Raw genomic sequence first — 16,611 nt, 5'->3', positions numbered from 1 at the left:
TCCCACTGTGATTATAATCCAAGATTCTTAGAATGACTCTGTTAAGAGTGCTAAATATGCTTTAAAACACATGCCTTTGTAGGCTCTGAAATGTTATATGCCACTTGTCAGAAAAACAGATTCTCCAACAGTTCTTTTCTTTTTCTCCTGCAAGGAATTCTTGTCTGCTCCAATCCACTCTTGGTTCTTCATGTGAACACTTAGGAATTCTTTGTGAAAGACAAGGTCCTTAAATTAATTCCTTCTGTAGCAGCCTGTTAGTTTTACTAAGGAGGAATTTAAAGTACATCAACAGGTTGAGTATTTTGTTAGCTTTTTGTTGTTGTTTTGGATGGGTTTCTCTGTGTGTTTTTAATTTTATTCCCTTAAATAAAAATTCCAAGGTACCAAGGAAGCTGTTCTGCATGGGGAGACTTTCTATCCACCCTTGAATATTATGGCATATAAAGGCATACAATACCATTAGGGGATGAACTCATCAGAAGGAGATTACCTGTGTAGAAAAACAGCATTTGAGGAGTAACATGGCCTTTCGTTGCAATAAGAGTTGTCACTCCTTCAGGACATGATTCAGAGTTCCTGTGGTGGTGCAGATCACAATTCCATATCTTCCAAGGTGGGATTTTGGCCCCTCACTCTCTTTTTTCTGTTATGCAGATTAACATGTAGAAAACTGCTCTTTTTTCACCCTTTCTGTCACCTTCTATATTGTATTTCAGGCTGTGGTTTTGATTGCTTGAGGAAGACAAGAATGTCCCAGGAGATACAATCACTTGATATTTGTTATAAGCATTGTTGCAAGTCTGTTTCCTAATTTATCTTATAGACATGCAACATTTGGCCATCTATTTTAATACTTCCCCTGTCTATGACTGTTCCACAAGTGACATCCTATTACAAGTATTATACATTATTAAGTGAAGTGAAATATGTGTTGTTTTTGAAACAGCAGGATCCAACTTTTCTAGACAGCCTTTAATTTTCCTTCAGAAATTAAAGGGTGTCCTTCCAATTTATCTGAGCATACCATGGCAGAAAACCAAACCTCTCTTCTGCAATGTGTTTTGTGCCTGTATTAAAATTTTAAGGGTTTGCTCGAAATGATAGTTATTTTCAGTTATTTTAAAATTAGAGAAAAAAAAAGCACACTGATCTCACAATCTTATTTTGGTTTATTTTGTTTAATAACATGATAAGCGAGGTATGAATAAGAACTGAGTTTTGTATATTTTAATTAAGACCATTACTCTTGTCTGGGAGATTCTTGCTTTGCTGTAATCCTTCTGGTTCCACACAATGGAAGAAAATGACAGATTGTTGCTGCTTATGCTACGGTAGCTTTTAGAGATAACTACATTTATAATCCAAATAGGAAACAGCAGGGAAAAAATAAGGATCATTACCAAAGGAAAGAGCAAGTGATTGGTCCACAGTCATCATCACACAGAAATAAGCCAGGAATAAAAGCAGATTTTCCCCAGTTCCACCCTTATATCTGCCACAAAGTTAGCAGAAACAGATTTTCATTTATTTGTTTGTTTGGTTTGGTTTATTTCAGTTATTTGTATCTAGGAATAAGGATGCCTAAAATAGGACTAAAGGTCCTGTCTCAAAAGCAATAGGAAAATGGAAAGGTGTAATGGTCTTGTATCAGCTTCACAAATATAATCATGGACTCTCCTCTCTGCTGCTGGCTGTTAATGAGGCTCTGATTTTACCTGGGATGATGAGGTTTAATTCCAGAAACTCTGGAACTCATGGCTGCTTTTTCTGGTGCTAAATCTCCTTTCATATCCAGGTTTATCCCTTACCATGATTAAAACTTTGTATGCTTTTGCCAGCAGTGGGGTTTTTGTGGGTCTGTTACAGTTTAGTAACCCTACCAATTACCCTTTTGCTTGGTTTTTAATTATCCTACAAAATATTGGAAGGCTTTAGCTCAGAAATTATCTCCAGTCTCTGAACTTTCTATTTTACTCCTGTTTTGAAGGAAATACTCCAGAAGCATGGATGCTGCTTCCTCCTATCTGAAGTACAGAATTAAAACACACAGCATTCTGTTCTCATCTTCCACTGATTTTGTGATCTGCTACACTATATACAAAGAGCTTTCAGTCAAGGCTACTTTTTCATTAATTTTAGAATTTCTAGTACCTACTAGAGCTGCTGGTACATCTTGTTATTGTTGCCAGTACAGTTCACACAAACAACTTAGACTATTGTTGTGCATTTGGCCTTGAGATCTTGACAAGGGAATCCAGTTGGTCTTGGTAGCTGCTATTGACTGCCTTCGTCCTAGAGATTAAATATTGAAATTAGGTTTATGCCAGCTATATATATATATTAAAATTCAAAGAAACCCCTGAATTAGCTACGTTTACACTTCCATCTTAAATTATTCAGTGAAGGAATTTTCATATCAAAATCCTCTTTAATTTTTCTCCTTTTTCCAAGTCAGGGTGTTCCTTCACTTCTTTCCTTTTTACCTCTACCTTATGGTCTGCTGAACACAGAGCAAAGAGCTGCCAGTGGCCCTTGTTCTACATTAATGTGAGCATCTTTTGGGGCTAATAAATCCAGCTGGGAGGGAAAGCCTGGCAGAAATGCAGGGAAAATGCACTGGGCAACATCAATACAGACTGAGACATGAATGGACTTCCGTGAAGTATGCAGAGAAACTTTTAAAGAAGGCCTGTAGTGAGGGGGCAAAGGGCAGTGGTTCTAAAATAAGAGAAGGCACTTTTAGACTGGGCATAAAGAAAAATTCCTTTTAAGATGAGGGTGGTAAAGCCCTGGCACAGGGTGCCCAGAGAAGCTGTGGCTGCTCCTGGATCCCTGGAAGTGCCCAAGGCCAGGCTGGACAGGGCTTGGAGCAAACTGGGACAGTGGAAGGTGTCCCTGCCCATTGGGGAGGATTGGATTAGATTATCTGAAAGCCCCTTTCCAACCTCAGCTGTCCCAGGGTTCTGTACAGTAATGTACACAGCATTATCACACCCTCATCTGACCTCTCCCTGGAAAAGGAAAGGCAGGGCAGCAGTGTTTGCTTTTGGTTTGCTCAATATTGTGATGTTTCCACAGTTTTTCTTCCCACAAAAAAAGGATGACTAGATTGCAGTAAATATTACTTTTCCAATGCCTTAAAAGGGCTTATTAACCTGCCACAGAGGCATTTAGTTAAGCCTTATAATAACTTCATTTTTAAAAAAATATTTATACTTAAAGACAAATCTGGAAAATCCCACCTAAAATTCCACAAAATTAGTGGCTAATCTGTGAGCCAAGGTCAGCTTTTCACAGATCCAACACTACAAACACAAGCACACACACTTTGATACCCAAGAGGTGAGTGGCTCCAGGAAGCACACATTCCTTGGTGGTTTGGTGGTTTTTGGCTGGAGTATTTTGGTGGAGTTTTGTGTGTGGCAAGTTTCTTCCTCCTTTACATGTAACCTCCTCATTTTCTAACAGTTCTGATGCCTTTTGTTCTACAATTGACTCCATTAATTACTTTTCTGTGCATTTCCTTTGTCCTTGCTGCACTTTGGATCATTATTTAGTAGAAGCTTTCAAATCTTGTCTCTGATTTGGCTCCCTTTACACAAATATTTGGTGCTACAAAGCAGCTTGATTCCCAATTAAATATACCACAATGGTCATTATTAGGGCCATAACAAAAGAATTGTGGATAGTTTATCCTATTTTTTTAATAATTATTCTTTTGGGGGTGTGTGTGGCAGAAATGTTTCATATTAGAAAAATTTTACCATGAGAGTTATAAGGGTGTAATTCTACGTAGTTAAAACTACAAAGCTTTTTAAATTGACTCATAAGAGACCAGCTAGAAATATCCCCTGAAATATTACATATTTTAGTGCCAAAATATTGTTGAGTTTGAAATATCTTGAAAACCATGGCAGTTTTCTCTGTGAGATGCAACAGGTTTCAACCACTTAATGTAGGGGCTTAATTCCTCTACTTCTCATAATATAAAGACTATCTGGAATTTAAAAGGAAGGACATATATTACTGATTTAAAACTATACTGTACCAGCCCTGAGGGGCCCAGGCAACAGCTGGGAATGGTGGCATGAGGGCTAGGGGGTCTGGAAAGACTCTCCTTAAATGTGATTATCAGGGAAAACAAGATATTTTGCCTCTGTAATTCAAAGTAGATTCAGTTTAGATTGTGAATAAACCCAGGAACATAATCCAGAATCATGCTCCAGGTTCATCCAGTCACTTCACACTGAGACAGATTTCTTTAGTTACTGAATCCTCCTCAGTGTTGGAAGCAATTTTGGCATACAGAGACAACATTTCCATTAAAATTCCATGCTAATTAATATCCTTTCTGTGTGTGCTAACAGGCATCCCTTAGGCAGAGGTTTCTCTTTCCATGCATTCAGAAAAGCATCCTAATCCTTCCCTACTTTACCCAACTCTTTGTGTTCACCATGGTCCACATAACCCAGACCTTAGGACCGCCCTTAAAGTACCTGGCTCAGGCAAAGCAGCTGTGAAATTGTGAGATGTGAATTCAGAACAGCTCCTCTCTGCCATCCTTGGGAGTGGAGTTTGCAGTGTCACCACAAGCCTCACTGCCATGCCTCTAACACCAGCCACAGTAAAATGATTTCAGGCACGTTTATTTGAGTGGTGGTTAATTTTGTGAGGCTGAATAAACTAAAAAAACATTCAGTCTTCTAATGACAGAGGGGTCAAGGCCAACCTCAGCAGGTTTGCAGGTGACAGGAGACTGAGGGTGCAGTGACAGCCCTGAAGGACAGGATGACATCCAGAGGGACCTGGACAAACTCCAGAACTGCTCCATGGGACTCCCAGGAGGTTGAACAAGACTTGGTCAGGGCAACCCCCAGGATCAGTCCAGGCTGGGGAGGAGCAGAGGGAGCCCCTGGCAGAAGGGCTGGGGGCTGCTGTGGGGGAGAGCTGGAGCTGCCCCAGCCCAGAGCCCCCCGTGCCCTGGGCTGAGCCCCAGTGTGGGCAGCAGGAACGGGGGGCTCTGCCCTGTGCCCTGTGCTCAGGTGAGAGCCCCACCTGCAGAGCTGCCCAGCCCTGGGGCCAGCACAGGGGGACCTGGAGCTGCTGAGAGAGCCCAGGGGAGGCACCAGGATGAGCAGAGGGATGGAGCAGCTCTGCTGGGAGGAAAGGCTGGGAGAGCTGGGATTGTTCACCTGGAGAAGCTTTGGGGTGACCTCACTGTGGCTGCAGGGAACCCACAGGAAAGAGACAGAGAGATTGTTTACAAGGGATGGAGTGCCAGAGGGCAGGGTCAGATGGGATATTGGGAAGGAACTGTTCCCTGTGAGGGTGGTGAGGCCCTGGCACAGGGTGCCCAGAGAAGCTGTGGCTGCCCCTGGATCCCTGGAAGTGTCCAAGGCCAGGTTGGACAGGGCTTGGAGCAACCTTGGCTAGTGGAAGGTGTCCCTGCCCAGGGCAGGGGGTGACACTGGATGGGCTCTAAGGTCCCTCCCAACCCAAACCATTCTCTGGTTCTGTGATTCCACGATCACTTGCTGCTCTGTGCAGTTGGTAGCTTTACCCTGATTCCTAGAAGAAAACAACATTCTCATAAAAACCATTATCAAATTAAGCAGCAATTACTGTTGTTGTTTTGAATCACAGCACAGAAACAAAGTACTTGGAGTCTGATTTGTCCTTCCCAAGATGTAAATCCACCTGATACAGACTAGGACGTTGCAGAGATGTCTGTGAGTGCATTTGGTGTTGATGTTGCTGTCTCACAGATTTACACTGGACTTGGCCTCCAAAGGAAGGGAAAGTAGGTAATGGGTATTTTACTGCCTCTCCTCTTCTTGTTAAATTGTCTCCATTTTTTTACTTAGCATCTGCCTCACTGAGTACTCATCATCTGCTACTGAGCCATCTGATGTACAACAGATGTTAAGCACTTAGTGAGGCAGAGAAGGAGGTAAAAGTGTCATATCATGATTAAATACTAGCTCCAGCTATTCTATAGGGTGACCATAGTGCTTTGTTCTTACATTTAATGTTACAGTGTGCTGAACAGGAATAGGCATATGGTTTGGATCAAGCTTGCAACTGCTCTAGTGAAAATAATCCTGTTTTTAAGGTTGTTTTTTTTTTCATAATAAGAAAAAGAATTTTTAAAAATATTTTAAATGCACTTTAGAATGATGATTTATGTCTCTCATTAAGATTCTCATCAGAAACTTGGCTGATGTTAATTGCTGCATAAACTTCCCTAGGATTATCATATTTTTTACCAGGCTTGTGCAAAAATGAGATTATCTGGCAGGCTTTCTTTGCCCTGCAAGCATTCCAGCTGAAAGCTGGTGCAGTTTATACAGCAGCAGATTTAACCACAGGACTCTCTTCACCCTGCAACAATTGCCTGAGCTTGTAGCAGAGTAGGAAATGAGTAAAGCTGGAGCTGAAGTTGTCATTGAAGCAGAATTAGTTAACAATCTCTCCCAAGTAAGTTTTAAGAACTGAGAAGATTTGTGGAATATTGCTGTGCACCTCTAGGTATTTTCACCCTGACATGTTTGATCAAGCAAGTTAATAAGGAGGGAGGAATTGTTCTTCCATGAGGGATATGATTTGTGTGAGCAGAATCTCTTTGCAGTCAGTGGTGAGATTTAAACTCCAGAATAATGGAGACCCAGTTTTTGGGTCTTAACTAAAAGGCAGGAGTTTGGAATTTGGATGGGTTACCTGGCTCAGTATTCGTAAGTCAGAGCAGTGGCTTAATGATCTATTTCCTATGGAGACAACAGGTTTTCTACTAATAGGACAATCAATATTCATGTTTTCATAGAAATTCTATCCAGATTTAGCACTTCTTCAGTACTTTTGTGCTAGTTCTGAAAAGTTGATTTCAATGAATTGATATTAATAAACAAAAGAAGTTTAAAAAATTTCCAAACAATTTCAAGGAAGATACAATTCATTATATGATTTGACAAGTATCCTGTACTTATCAAGTCTCATGTTTCATTAAACTAAGAATTACTTTATTTCTACTGTAAAGCTGTGATTCCAAGTGTGTGAATCACCAGAAATAGCTTTTGATTATAAATTATCACATAATTTTGCATGGTGAGGAAGACATAGGTATCTCAAGCATCCCATTTTTATTTGAAGCTCTGTTGAGTGACTGGGAATATTCTTGCTGGTTTCATTAAGTTTGGAAGCTGGTTCCATACCCCAGTGATTGGAAAAGTAGCACATCAGGCCAACAAATGTAATTTTCCAAATCAAATAATAATATGTTTTTGTTAAAAGAATAATTGGAGACCTCTTTCAAGCCTTGCTCAGGGCACCTGTGGTCGTGTTGCTTTCCCCAATTGGTTAAGAGAGGCTTCATCCATTTCCTTTTGTCTTAGGGTGTGCAAAGGTTCTGAGAGTGCCCCTTTCACTGTTCTCTCCTCTCATCCCTGCCCTGGATGAGTCCATTGCTCGTTCAATAGAGAAGTTTTAGTTCTGTAGTCTTTTTTTTTGTGGGAAGTGCAGTTGTTCCCCTTCTTACCTGATTTCACCGAGGAGTCTCTGTCCCTCCACCACACCTCTGTGATATCAAGGAATTCACATTACTGTAAGTGTGTCCAAATCTGCCTGTTTCCCACACACATCCATGTCCAGGCACAGAGAAGGGTCCCTGGACTCACCACTTTCTGCACAGAAAGGATCACAGGATGCTTTGGGTTGGAAAGGACCTTAAAGATCACCTCATTCCAACTGAATTCTGCAGTTCCAAACCCCACTAAACAGCCTCTCTCCCTGCATGCTCTATTCCCCAGCTCCCATTGGAACCCCAGCCCCAAGCTAACAGTGCTTGAAGCCCTGGCCACAGGGTCAGCAAGCCTGGCACTGCAGATGTCACCTCCCTTCCTCTCTGGCACCCCCTCTGTCCCAGCTGCCACCGTCCTCAGGGTGGCCGTGGCAGCCTCCAGGGCACCAGCTGAGCAGCCAGGCTTTGACCTGCAGGACACATCTGCTTCCACTCAAACCTCTCCCTTGGGTCCAGAATTTACCAGGTCTTGAATTTCTAGGAGAAAAAGAACAATTTTGTAATGCCATGCCAGTGTGAATTTATCCAGTTAAGGATGAGTGGTTTAAATAAAGTAGGTATCACCAACATTTTATGTACTTTCACATGATTTACTTAATTTGCTCCACTGAAAGCAATGAATTTACAAAGAGTAACAGTTATTCCTTAATGACTTATTTTAAAACAAGCAGTTAAATAAGGAAGTAAATTTTTATTTTTTAAATAGACTGTATTTGTTAAATAATCAAAGATAAGCAGATTCTTCTTGAAATCTCTCTGGTTAAAATCAGGTCAAAAAGAAATCAAATTAAGGCAATAATATTAGAATGTTACTGTTTTGAACTTCATTGGGATAAGGAGATAACCTCCTTCCCTCTGAAGCTGTTGACCTCTTTGCAACTGCTAATCATCAAAGACATAGCAATTTAAATAAGATAGGTAATACTAAGTTACAAACAAAATAACTAAGTTATAGAAAAAACCCTTAATTTTGCAACTTGTAATTTTGTGCAGCTTTTTAAACTGCTGCTTCCATTCCCTAACAAAATAAAAGGAGGAAGGTAGGCTCAGTAAACATAAAAAAGAACAAAAAATAACTGACTTTAAAGATTTTGCTTCTCATAATCGTTGAAACAGTAGATTGCATCATTAATAAAGAAAAAACCAATGTTTTATACACCATGTGGTTGAAAAAGTGAGTAGCCCAAACCAAATCAATCCTTGCCAGTAAATTAATGTTGCTGGTTTAAGCAGGCTTATTTCAACAGCAGAAAATTCTTGTCTTCCAAGAGGGCCAAATTCCTCACCAGCTGTCCCTCTTCCAGTCATCTTCCCTGTGTTCCCAGTCCCACTCTCTCCTCCACTCTGAAGCAATGCCACAGTTTTCACTTTTTTCTTTGCCTGATGCACCCTGCATTCCAGATACTTTTCCCATCCAACCATGAAAGAACTCCCTCACAAAACCTTTGCTATATGAAAAAAACCCTAATATGCAGACCAGTTTTTAACTTGTTGCAATGCCAAATAATTATAAGTAGTAACGTCACATATAAATATGAGAAATTATAATGCTACTGACCAGATCTAAGAGGAAGAGAGGGCACGTGAAACATATCAGGGATCAACTTTAAGGTGGAAATTATCTTGCTGTGTGTTGGGTCAATCACTGCCCCCACATAGCCAGCCACTCTCTCATTCACTGCATTCAATAGGAGGGGAGAAGGAGAGAAGATAAAAAAGCTCTTGAGTCAAGATCAGAACATCTGGCTGGAACCAGCTGAAACTCCACGGACCCAGCTGTGTCCCACCCCTGGCTTCTTCCTCCAGAGAACACCACTGTGCCCTCCCCTCTGCTGACAAAACCTTTCCAGGGACACCCAATCCACCTCAATAAATTGATATTCAAAAATTCACTCAGAAAATCTCTTTGGCTGTTTATCCTCTACTGAGATGAATTCAAAACCGCAGCTGGAAGCTCAGAGTTGGTCTGTGTAGAAAGAGGTTTTCTGGAAATGTGTTCTGGAAATGCATTCCTAATATATAACAAAACTTGTCAGAGTCATGGACTCCTGTTCCCAGCAGAAGTGGAGGAGGATGCTGAAAGTCTCAGCCACAAACCCAGTCAATGTCAGTAGTCATGTGTAGCACTTGGGAGTAACAACACCAGCAGAAAGCTTGGAGGTTAAAATGTAAATAATACAGCCTTGAAATCTGCCCAGTTATCTGTCCAGTATGATAAATCAGAAGGCAACAACTTTATGAAGGCTATTGTGAATCAAGTGGCATTAATTAAAGAATTAAAGTAAACATATCAGACTTTTATATCTTACCTCCAGCAGCTTTTGGGACTCAGTATCAAGTCTTAAATAAGCACAGAGAAGCACAAAGGATTAGGGAGAAGCTGCAAAGAGAGGGCTTTGGAAGGTTGGTTTCCCTCCTTTGGGAAGAATCTGTTCTGTTTTGGTCGCTGTGGTGCCCACGGGGTTATAGCAGCAAACAGGAGGGTTCAGCCCCAAAAATGGGCACCAGGGTCACACACACCTGGGCTGGCTGGGACAGCTCCAGACGTGCAGGCTGCTGCCAAAACAGCCCAGAAAAAACACGCAGGAATTCCCATTCCACCTGGGACAGCTTCAAGGTCTTCTCAGTTTCGGGGTAGCTTTTATTTTGTGGCATTGACCTTGCTTGCAGAATGGACATTGTGGTTTTTAATCTGGGAACAAAGGAGTAAGCTCACCCAGAATATTTTTGCTTAATGCTGGCTTTCAAACAAGCACAAAGAAGAACAATGTTCATGTTGTGCATGTGATTCTATTTACTAATGCTTCTAGAAAATACCTAGAGCTACAGGCATATAAACCCCCAACCATGAACAACCAAGATTCTTGCCCTAAAAAAGGAAAAAAAAGAAAAATATTTAAAAAGTCACCAGAGTATAAAGTGATGTATTTTTTTCTGAACTTTATTTTCATGTTTCTAAAAAAATCAGACTTGGAGATGCCATGGATTTCTCCTTGGTGCAAAAGCAGATGTGCCTTTAAAGTCAGTCAGGGGAAAACGAGGGTCTTGCACTTTCTGTCCAAAATAATGTAATGAAAGGGGAAGAAACTGTACAACCATCATTCACGTGGCAGCAATAAATGTGATTACAGCAGGCAAAACAAGTTCTTTAAACTGTGCATTACTAGGGATAATAGAAGCTGAAAAATGCAAAGAAGATAATTTTTCTGGCTATTTCCATGTAGCTCTGCTCTTCCCATTGTCTTTCTTCTAGTGGCTGTGCCTCATCAGCCTAAACTGTTGGTTTCAGTATGTTTTCCCAGTGTGATGTAGAACATTAGCTGTTCCTCCTAGTGAAACCAAAATGAGATGACAAGAAGAACATTAAAGTGATCTTTTAATTTTGTCCCTGAAGATGAAAAGTAAACACAACATGCTCATGCATGGCTTCCTGTAGAGATTCTGTAGTGCTGGAAGTCATCAAAAGAATCTCTTCAGGTGGGGAGCAGGGACCTATTGCTATTCTAGGAAAGAATTTTGGCTCACTGTCTATAAATCAATGCAGCTCCAGATAGTAAAAAAGAATAAGGTCTTCATAATAGAATAGAGGGACTGTAGAGTTGTAGACACTTAGACATACACAAAGCACTTCTTTGGTCAAATAGAACACACAAAAATAATATCAAGACGTTAATCTGAAGACGGTTACAGAAAAAAACCTCTCTGTCAAAAGAGTTTCTTAACAAAAAAAAAACCCTCTTTGTCAGGCTTCCTTGACAGAAGACACAGAGAAAGCAAATACATGAACTAAATGTTCCTGTCACGCCTGTGGGTTTATAAGGAAACTTTTCTTTTGTGATTTTGCATTGTTAAGAGGCAATTTATACCTGTATCCATCTGACAGCAGATGCTATCATGCCTTAATCTGACACTAAAACCATCTTTATTTTTCCCTTTGTGATAAAACATAACAAAGCCGTGTTTGTTGCGCGCAGGGCCCTCTTTGTTAAAACCAGTTATTTTCAACGTTGCAGGTCTTCCAACTACTGGCTCAACCGCATCCAGTCGTTCCTCTACTGCAACGAGAACGGGCTCCTGGGCAGCTTCTCCGAGGAGACCCACACGTGCACCTGCCCCAATGACCAGGTGGCCTGCCACGGCTTCCTGCCCTGCACCGTGGGCGACGGCCCCGCCTGCCTCAGCTGCGCCCCCGACAACCGCACGCGCTGCGGCAGCTGCAACGCCGGCTACATGCTGAGCCAGGGGCTGTGCAAGCCCGAGGTGGCCGACTCCACCGAGCACTACATCGGCTTCGAGACCGACCTGCAGGACCTGGAGATGAGGTACCTGCTGCAGAAGACGGACCGGAGGATCGAGGTGCACGCCATCTTCATCAGCAACGACCTGCGCCTCAACAGCTGGTTCGACCCCTCGTGGCGCAAGCGGATGCTGCTGACTCTTAAGAGCAACAAGTACAAGTCCAGCCTGGTCCATATGATACTGGGCCTCTCCCTGCAAATTTGCCTGACTAAGAACAGCACCTTAGAGCCCGTCCTTGCTGTTTATATCAACCCTTTTGGGGGCAGCCACTCTGAGAGCTGGTTTATGCCTGTGAACGAAAATAATTTCCCAGACTGGGAGCGGACTAAGCTGGACTTACCCCTTCAGTGTTATAACTGGACGCTGACTCTGGGCAACAAGTGGAAGACATTTTTTGAAACTGTGCACATCTATTTGAGGAGTCGAATAAAGTCAAACGGTCCGAATGGCAACGAGAGCATCTACTACGAACCCCTGGAATTTATCGATCCCTCGAGAAATCTGGGCTACATGAAAATCAACAACATCCAAGTGTTTGGCTACAGCATGCACTTCGACCCAGAAGCAATTCGAGACTTGATTTTGCAGCTGGACTACCCCTACACTCAGGGCTCACAGGACTCAGCACTTTTGCAGCTGTTGGAGATTCGGGATCGTGTAAATAAACTCTCTCCACCCGGCCAACGTCGTCTGGACCTCTTCTCTTGCCTGCTCCGTCATAGACTCAAACTGTCTACCAGTGAGGTGGTGAGGATCCAGTCTGCTTTGCAGGCCTTTAATGCCAAATTGCCAAACACAGTGGATTATGACACAACCAAATTATGTAGTTAACCATAAATGTGAAGCACAACACAAAACCTTGAAGGAGTTTTTACAGTGCTTTTGTGGAACAGTTTATGTTTGGAAGAGTAAATTTAAATTGTCTTTTCAATATCTGTCTTATATCAGTCAATACTGTTGGATGGCAATTTACACACATGAACTTGCTGACAATGAATATATTATACCTGCAGTTTTGGTTTATGAATGAAATAAATACTGACACCAGTCTAGAAGACATTCTACTTTTTACAATAAATTTCATTTGTAATTTTATATGTTCCGTGGCAATGCTTTTGTGCATTACATCCTCTAGAGGGAACATAGAAGGAGACCAATAAAATTTTGTAGCTGAACAGTTATTACAAAGAAACGCTGTGGGATTCTTTTTTCTTACACAAAAGTAGTAACTTTGATACACTTTTGTGTGTGTTGAACTCAGGAGGGCTAGGTAAAGGGAAGAGATTGACTCCAGATTTTAAGAGAAACTGTCAAAAAGTCAGAGTGATAGGATATTTTACTTTTAGCATGCGGATCCAAGTGCTCATGCTGGGCTGAGGTGACAACTGTAGCGATGCTCTACGTGCCCCACCTGAGGCTTGTCCTTTCCAAGGGGCTCAGTGTGACACCCAGACATCAGAGTGAGCCCACGGAGTGTTTTGGGAGGGGCAGGAGGTTGGAACTGAGGGATGCACAGCAGTGGAAGGCTGTACCAGCTCTGCAGGTGAGAGGCTGTCTGCAAATGACCAAAGTGCTTTTCAAAAGTCTCCCCCTGATCCTTGGCTTTGCATATTTACCAAAAGAATCAAGCATAAGTACAAATACACATGCCATACTAATCAGAATTCTCTGTTTTGAACTGCTCACCCAGGTACAATCATGCTGCTTAGATTCAAATTAATGTTAAAACTTTCCCTGCCAATGCAACTCTTTAGTAGATGGGTGTTTTTTCCTTTCTTTTCAGTGCAGGAATTTTCAGTTTTTAAAAAAATATCCCCTTTTACAGATACAAGAAATCCAGTTTATAAAGCTGACAGTGAAGGTCATTAATTAAACATTATCAATTACTGGAATTGATTAATTGTGAATGTTTGTGGATCAGAATTAGGTTCTTTGCTATTTGACACATCCAGGCAGAAAAAAAGGCACATCTGAGACACCAGAACCTGGGACTCACAAGAGGCTTTTGCTGCCTCTTGCAAGAGAACAGAACAAATGGCTGGACTGTCAGAAATCCTCGTTAGCAAATGGAGGGTAAAGTGAAGGAAATAGATACAAAATGGTTTAGTAGTACCTCCTTACACTCACTCTGAATCTGTGTCACAGATTTAAAAGTCAATTTGTATTTTTTAAATGGGAAATAATTACATAAAGAATGATATTTTATGGGCAAGCACAGAAAGCAAAACCCCCCATTTCATTAATACAAAATTTTAATTCATCTGGACTTCAATTCAATGAAATTTGCTTTATTCATTTCATTGTATTACAGTGTCATTTGAATTTAGCCTAATCTCAGTTTAAGGCACACCCCTCACTTCCAGCAAGATCCCAGCAGCACAGGGGAGAAAACACCTTCTAAGTAAATGTGGACAAAATATAATAGAAGGGCAGAAACTCTTTGGAAAGCCCACTGTCAAGGGAGATCTCTTCCTCAGTGATTCCTGTCTCTCCTTACTTAGTAAATATTTATCTGATTTACTGTTTCTCTGCCACCCATTTGGATTATTCCTCAGATATTTTATACTAAGAAGTCACTCAGAACTAAAATAAGATTTTTGTTTGTTTGTTTTTTGGTTTTGGTGTTTTTTTTTTTTTTTTCTTTTTGGTACTGGAGCAACTAATCTACAGATGAATTAATGTTTGTTTCCAAATTACAGCTTTTTTTTTTTTGCTGATAATTAATTTATCCCAGCCTCTTTCTAAGTGTTCAGATTTTGGCTTGGTCTTGCATTAGTAAGATCTTCCCAGTTAAAATTCTCAGCACTCCTGTTTTCATGTTCAAGTCTTTCTTTTGCTCTTTTGTTATGTCTTTGGCAACTGCAATAACTTGCAAAATCAGATAGTTGGATTTTTCTACTCAGCACCTTGTGTAATCTTTTCAAACAAGTGAAAGACTCTGACATTATAAAGTGGACAAAAAGCAAAAATAAAAGTCCTCTTCTGCTTACGATGGAAGTGTGGGGCAAGCATTTGCTTCTCTTCACTAAGAAAAAAACCCAATTGTCACAGTAAATGATCTGAGGGGTTTCACCCCCACCTTTCATCCTCCTTAAAATTTTTCCCCTAAGGCTGGTTTTTCTTTCTTGGCTGAGGTTGTTTTTTGGGTTTTTTTTTTCACATATCTTTCTTTGCCAAGATTTAAAGTTCTTCAGTGTGCACACATATGTCCATATTAGAAGACAGAGATCAGAAGAAGCCCCAAAAGTGGGACATCATTTTCTTATTACACAACACATTCATTGTGTTGGACTGGAGTAGTGGAAACCTCCTGTCATTACTCACTAGCTTTGTGCCAGATTTCCTAGCCCACTGGTCATGGACTAGTTTTGGATTTTGGAACCTATAGGCTCATGGAATTGAGAGAGTTTCTATTTTACCAGAACTGGATTCTGTAAAGATAAATATGATAGGAAAAATCCCCACAAGTATATAGTGAGAAAAAAAAGGCACAGGTTTATCTGGTTCTCAGACAGGAGACAATAATATTTTCCTTTTGAGATTTTTTCTATTTGGAAACTTTCTACGCTCTCAAAACAGAACCTTTTTTAGAAAAAGATCAGTCTGGATAATTCGAATCAGTAAACAACTTGATCCATAATAAAGTTTTGTTCTAAGATATGAACCAAAAGGTGGAGAAGAAAGAACTGTGGCTACATCCATGTGCAGTCATTTCCATCTGGGCATTGCAGGTATTTGGAGTGATCAGATCCTGGTGCTTTCTGCTGGCATTCACCAATGCTGCTATTTCCTGCCATCATAAACTGAAGAAAAAGCCAAAGCAAGGAAAGGATAGTAATAGAGAATCACAGAATCATGGAAATCCAGACTAGTTTGGGCTGGGAGGCACCTTAAAGTCACCCCTGCCCTGGGCAGGGACATCTTCCACTGTCCCAGGGTGCTCCAAGCCCTGTCCCGCCTGGCCTTGGACACTGCCAGGGATCCAGGGGCAGCCACAGCTTCTCTGGGTACCCTGTGCCAGGGCCTCCCCACCCTCACAGGGAAAATTTCTTCCCAACATCTAATCTAAATACACACTTCTTCTGTTTAAAGCCACTTGTCCTTGTCATGTCACTACTGTACCCATGGAATGGCACAACGACAACTTAGGACAATATTTAGAACAAATTCTAGTGACTACAGGTGCAATAACCAGACAGTTATTAATTAGAACACAGTCACCAGCTTGCTTGAGTCAAGACTTCTCTGATACAAAACTCTCCTAACACTACTGTCCAATCAAATCCAATTCAGATCATGTCTCAAGTGTGGGAGCCAAGTTAATGTCCAGAAATTTTATTGTGGGAAGAGACAGCAGTAAGGATGGGTCCCCTTATCACTACCTGGGAACCAGAATTAGGTTTCCCAGACTGATCTAAATCCCTGTGTGACAAAATTCAGAATGCAGAGGCTGGATGGAATCATACTAAAAACGTAGTGAACATGAATAAACTCTCATTTCTCCCATTACTTGCTGAAAAAACATAGGCAGGAAGAAAATGTGTTCGTATTCTAGTGGCTGAAGGTAGAGAGAGGTGTAGTCACATTTCAGGGTGTTTCTTCCCAGAATTTGAGGGAGAGCCTTTGTATCCAAAGGTATGCATATGCTGACTGCATTTCTTGTGAAAGTGCTTATTTGGCAGACACCTCAGTCAGCAAAGAGGCAAAAGCCAAAAGAAGCCAGTTTTCCCAGGCTG

At 41.2% G+C, this 16,611-nt stretch overlaps 1 protein-coding gene across 2 annotated transcripts in view; it reads left to right on the top strand.

The window, feature by feature from the left end:
* Window positions 1-15,252, top strand: part of BRINP3 (BMP/retinoic acid inducible neural specific 3) — a 206,833-nt gene extending 191,581 nt beyond the window's left edge. For both annotated transcript variants that reach the window (XM_063406514.1, XM_063406515.1), the window contains exon 8: window positions 11,590-15,252. In XM_063406514.1, the coding sequence (XP_063262584.1) occupies window positions 11,590-12,706 (1,117 nt within the window). In that variant the 3' untranslated portion in view covers window positions 12,707-15,252. The remainder of the gene's footprint in view (window positions 1-11,589) is intronic.
* Window positions 15,253-16,611: the final 1,359 nt, after the last annotated feature.

The sequence above is a fragment of the Prinia subflava genome, chromosome 10 (assembly GCF_021018805.1).
Source record: "Prinia subflava isolate CZ2003 ecotype Zambia chromosome 10, Cam_Psub_1.2, whole genome shotgun sequence".
Lineage (NCBI taxonomy): Eukaryota > Metazoa > Chordata > Aves > Passeriformes > Cisticolidae > Prinia > Prinia subflava.
This window is presented reverse-complemented; position numbering and strand designations above follow the sequence as displayed.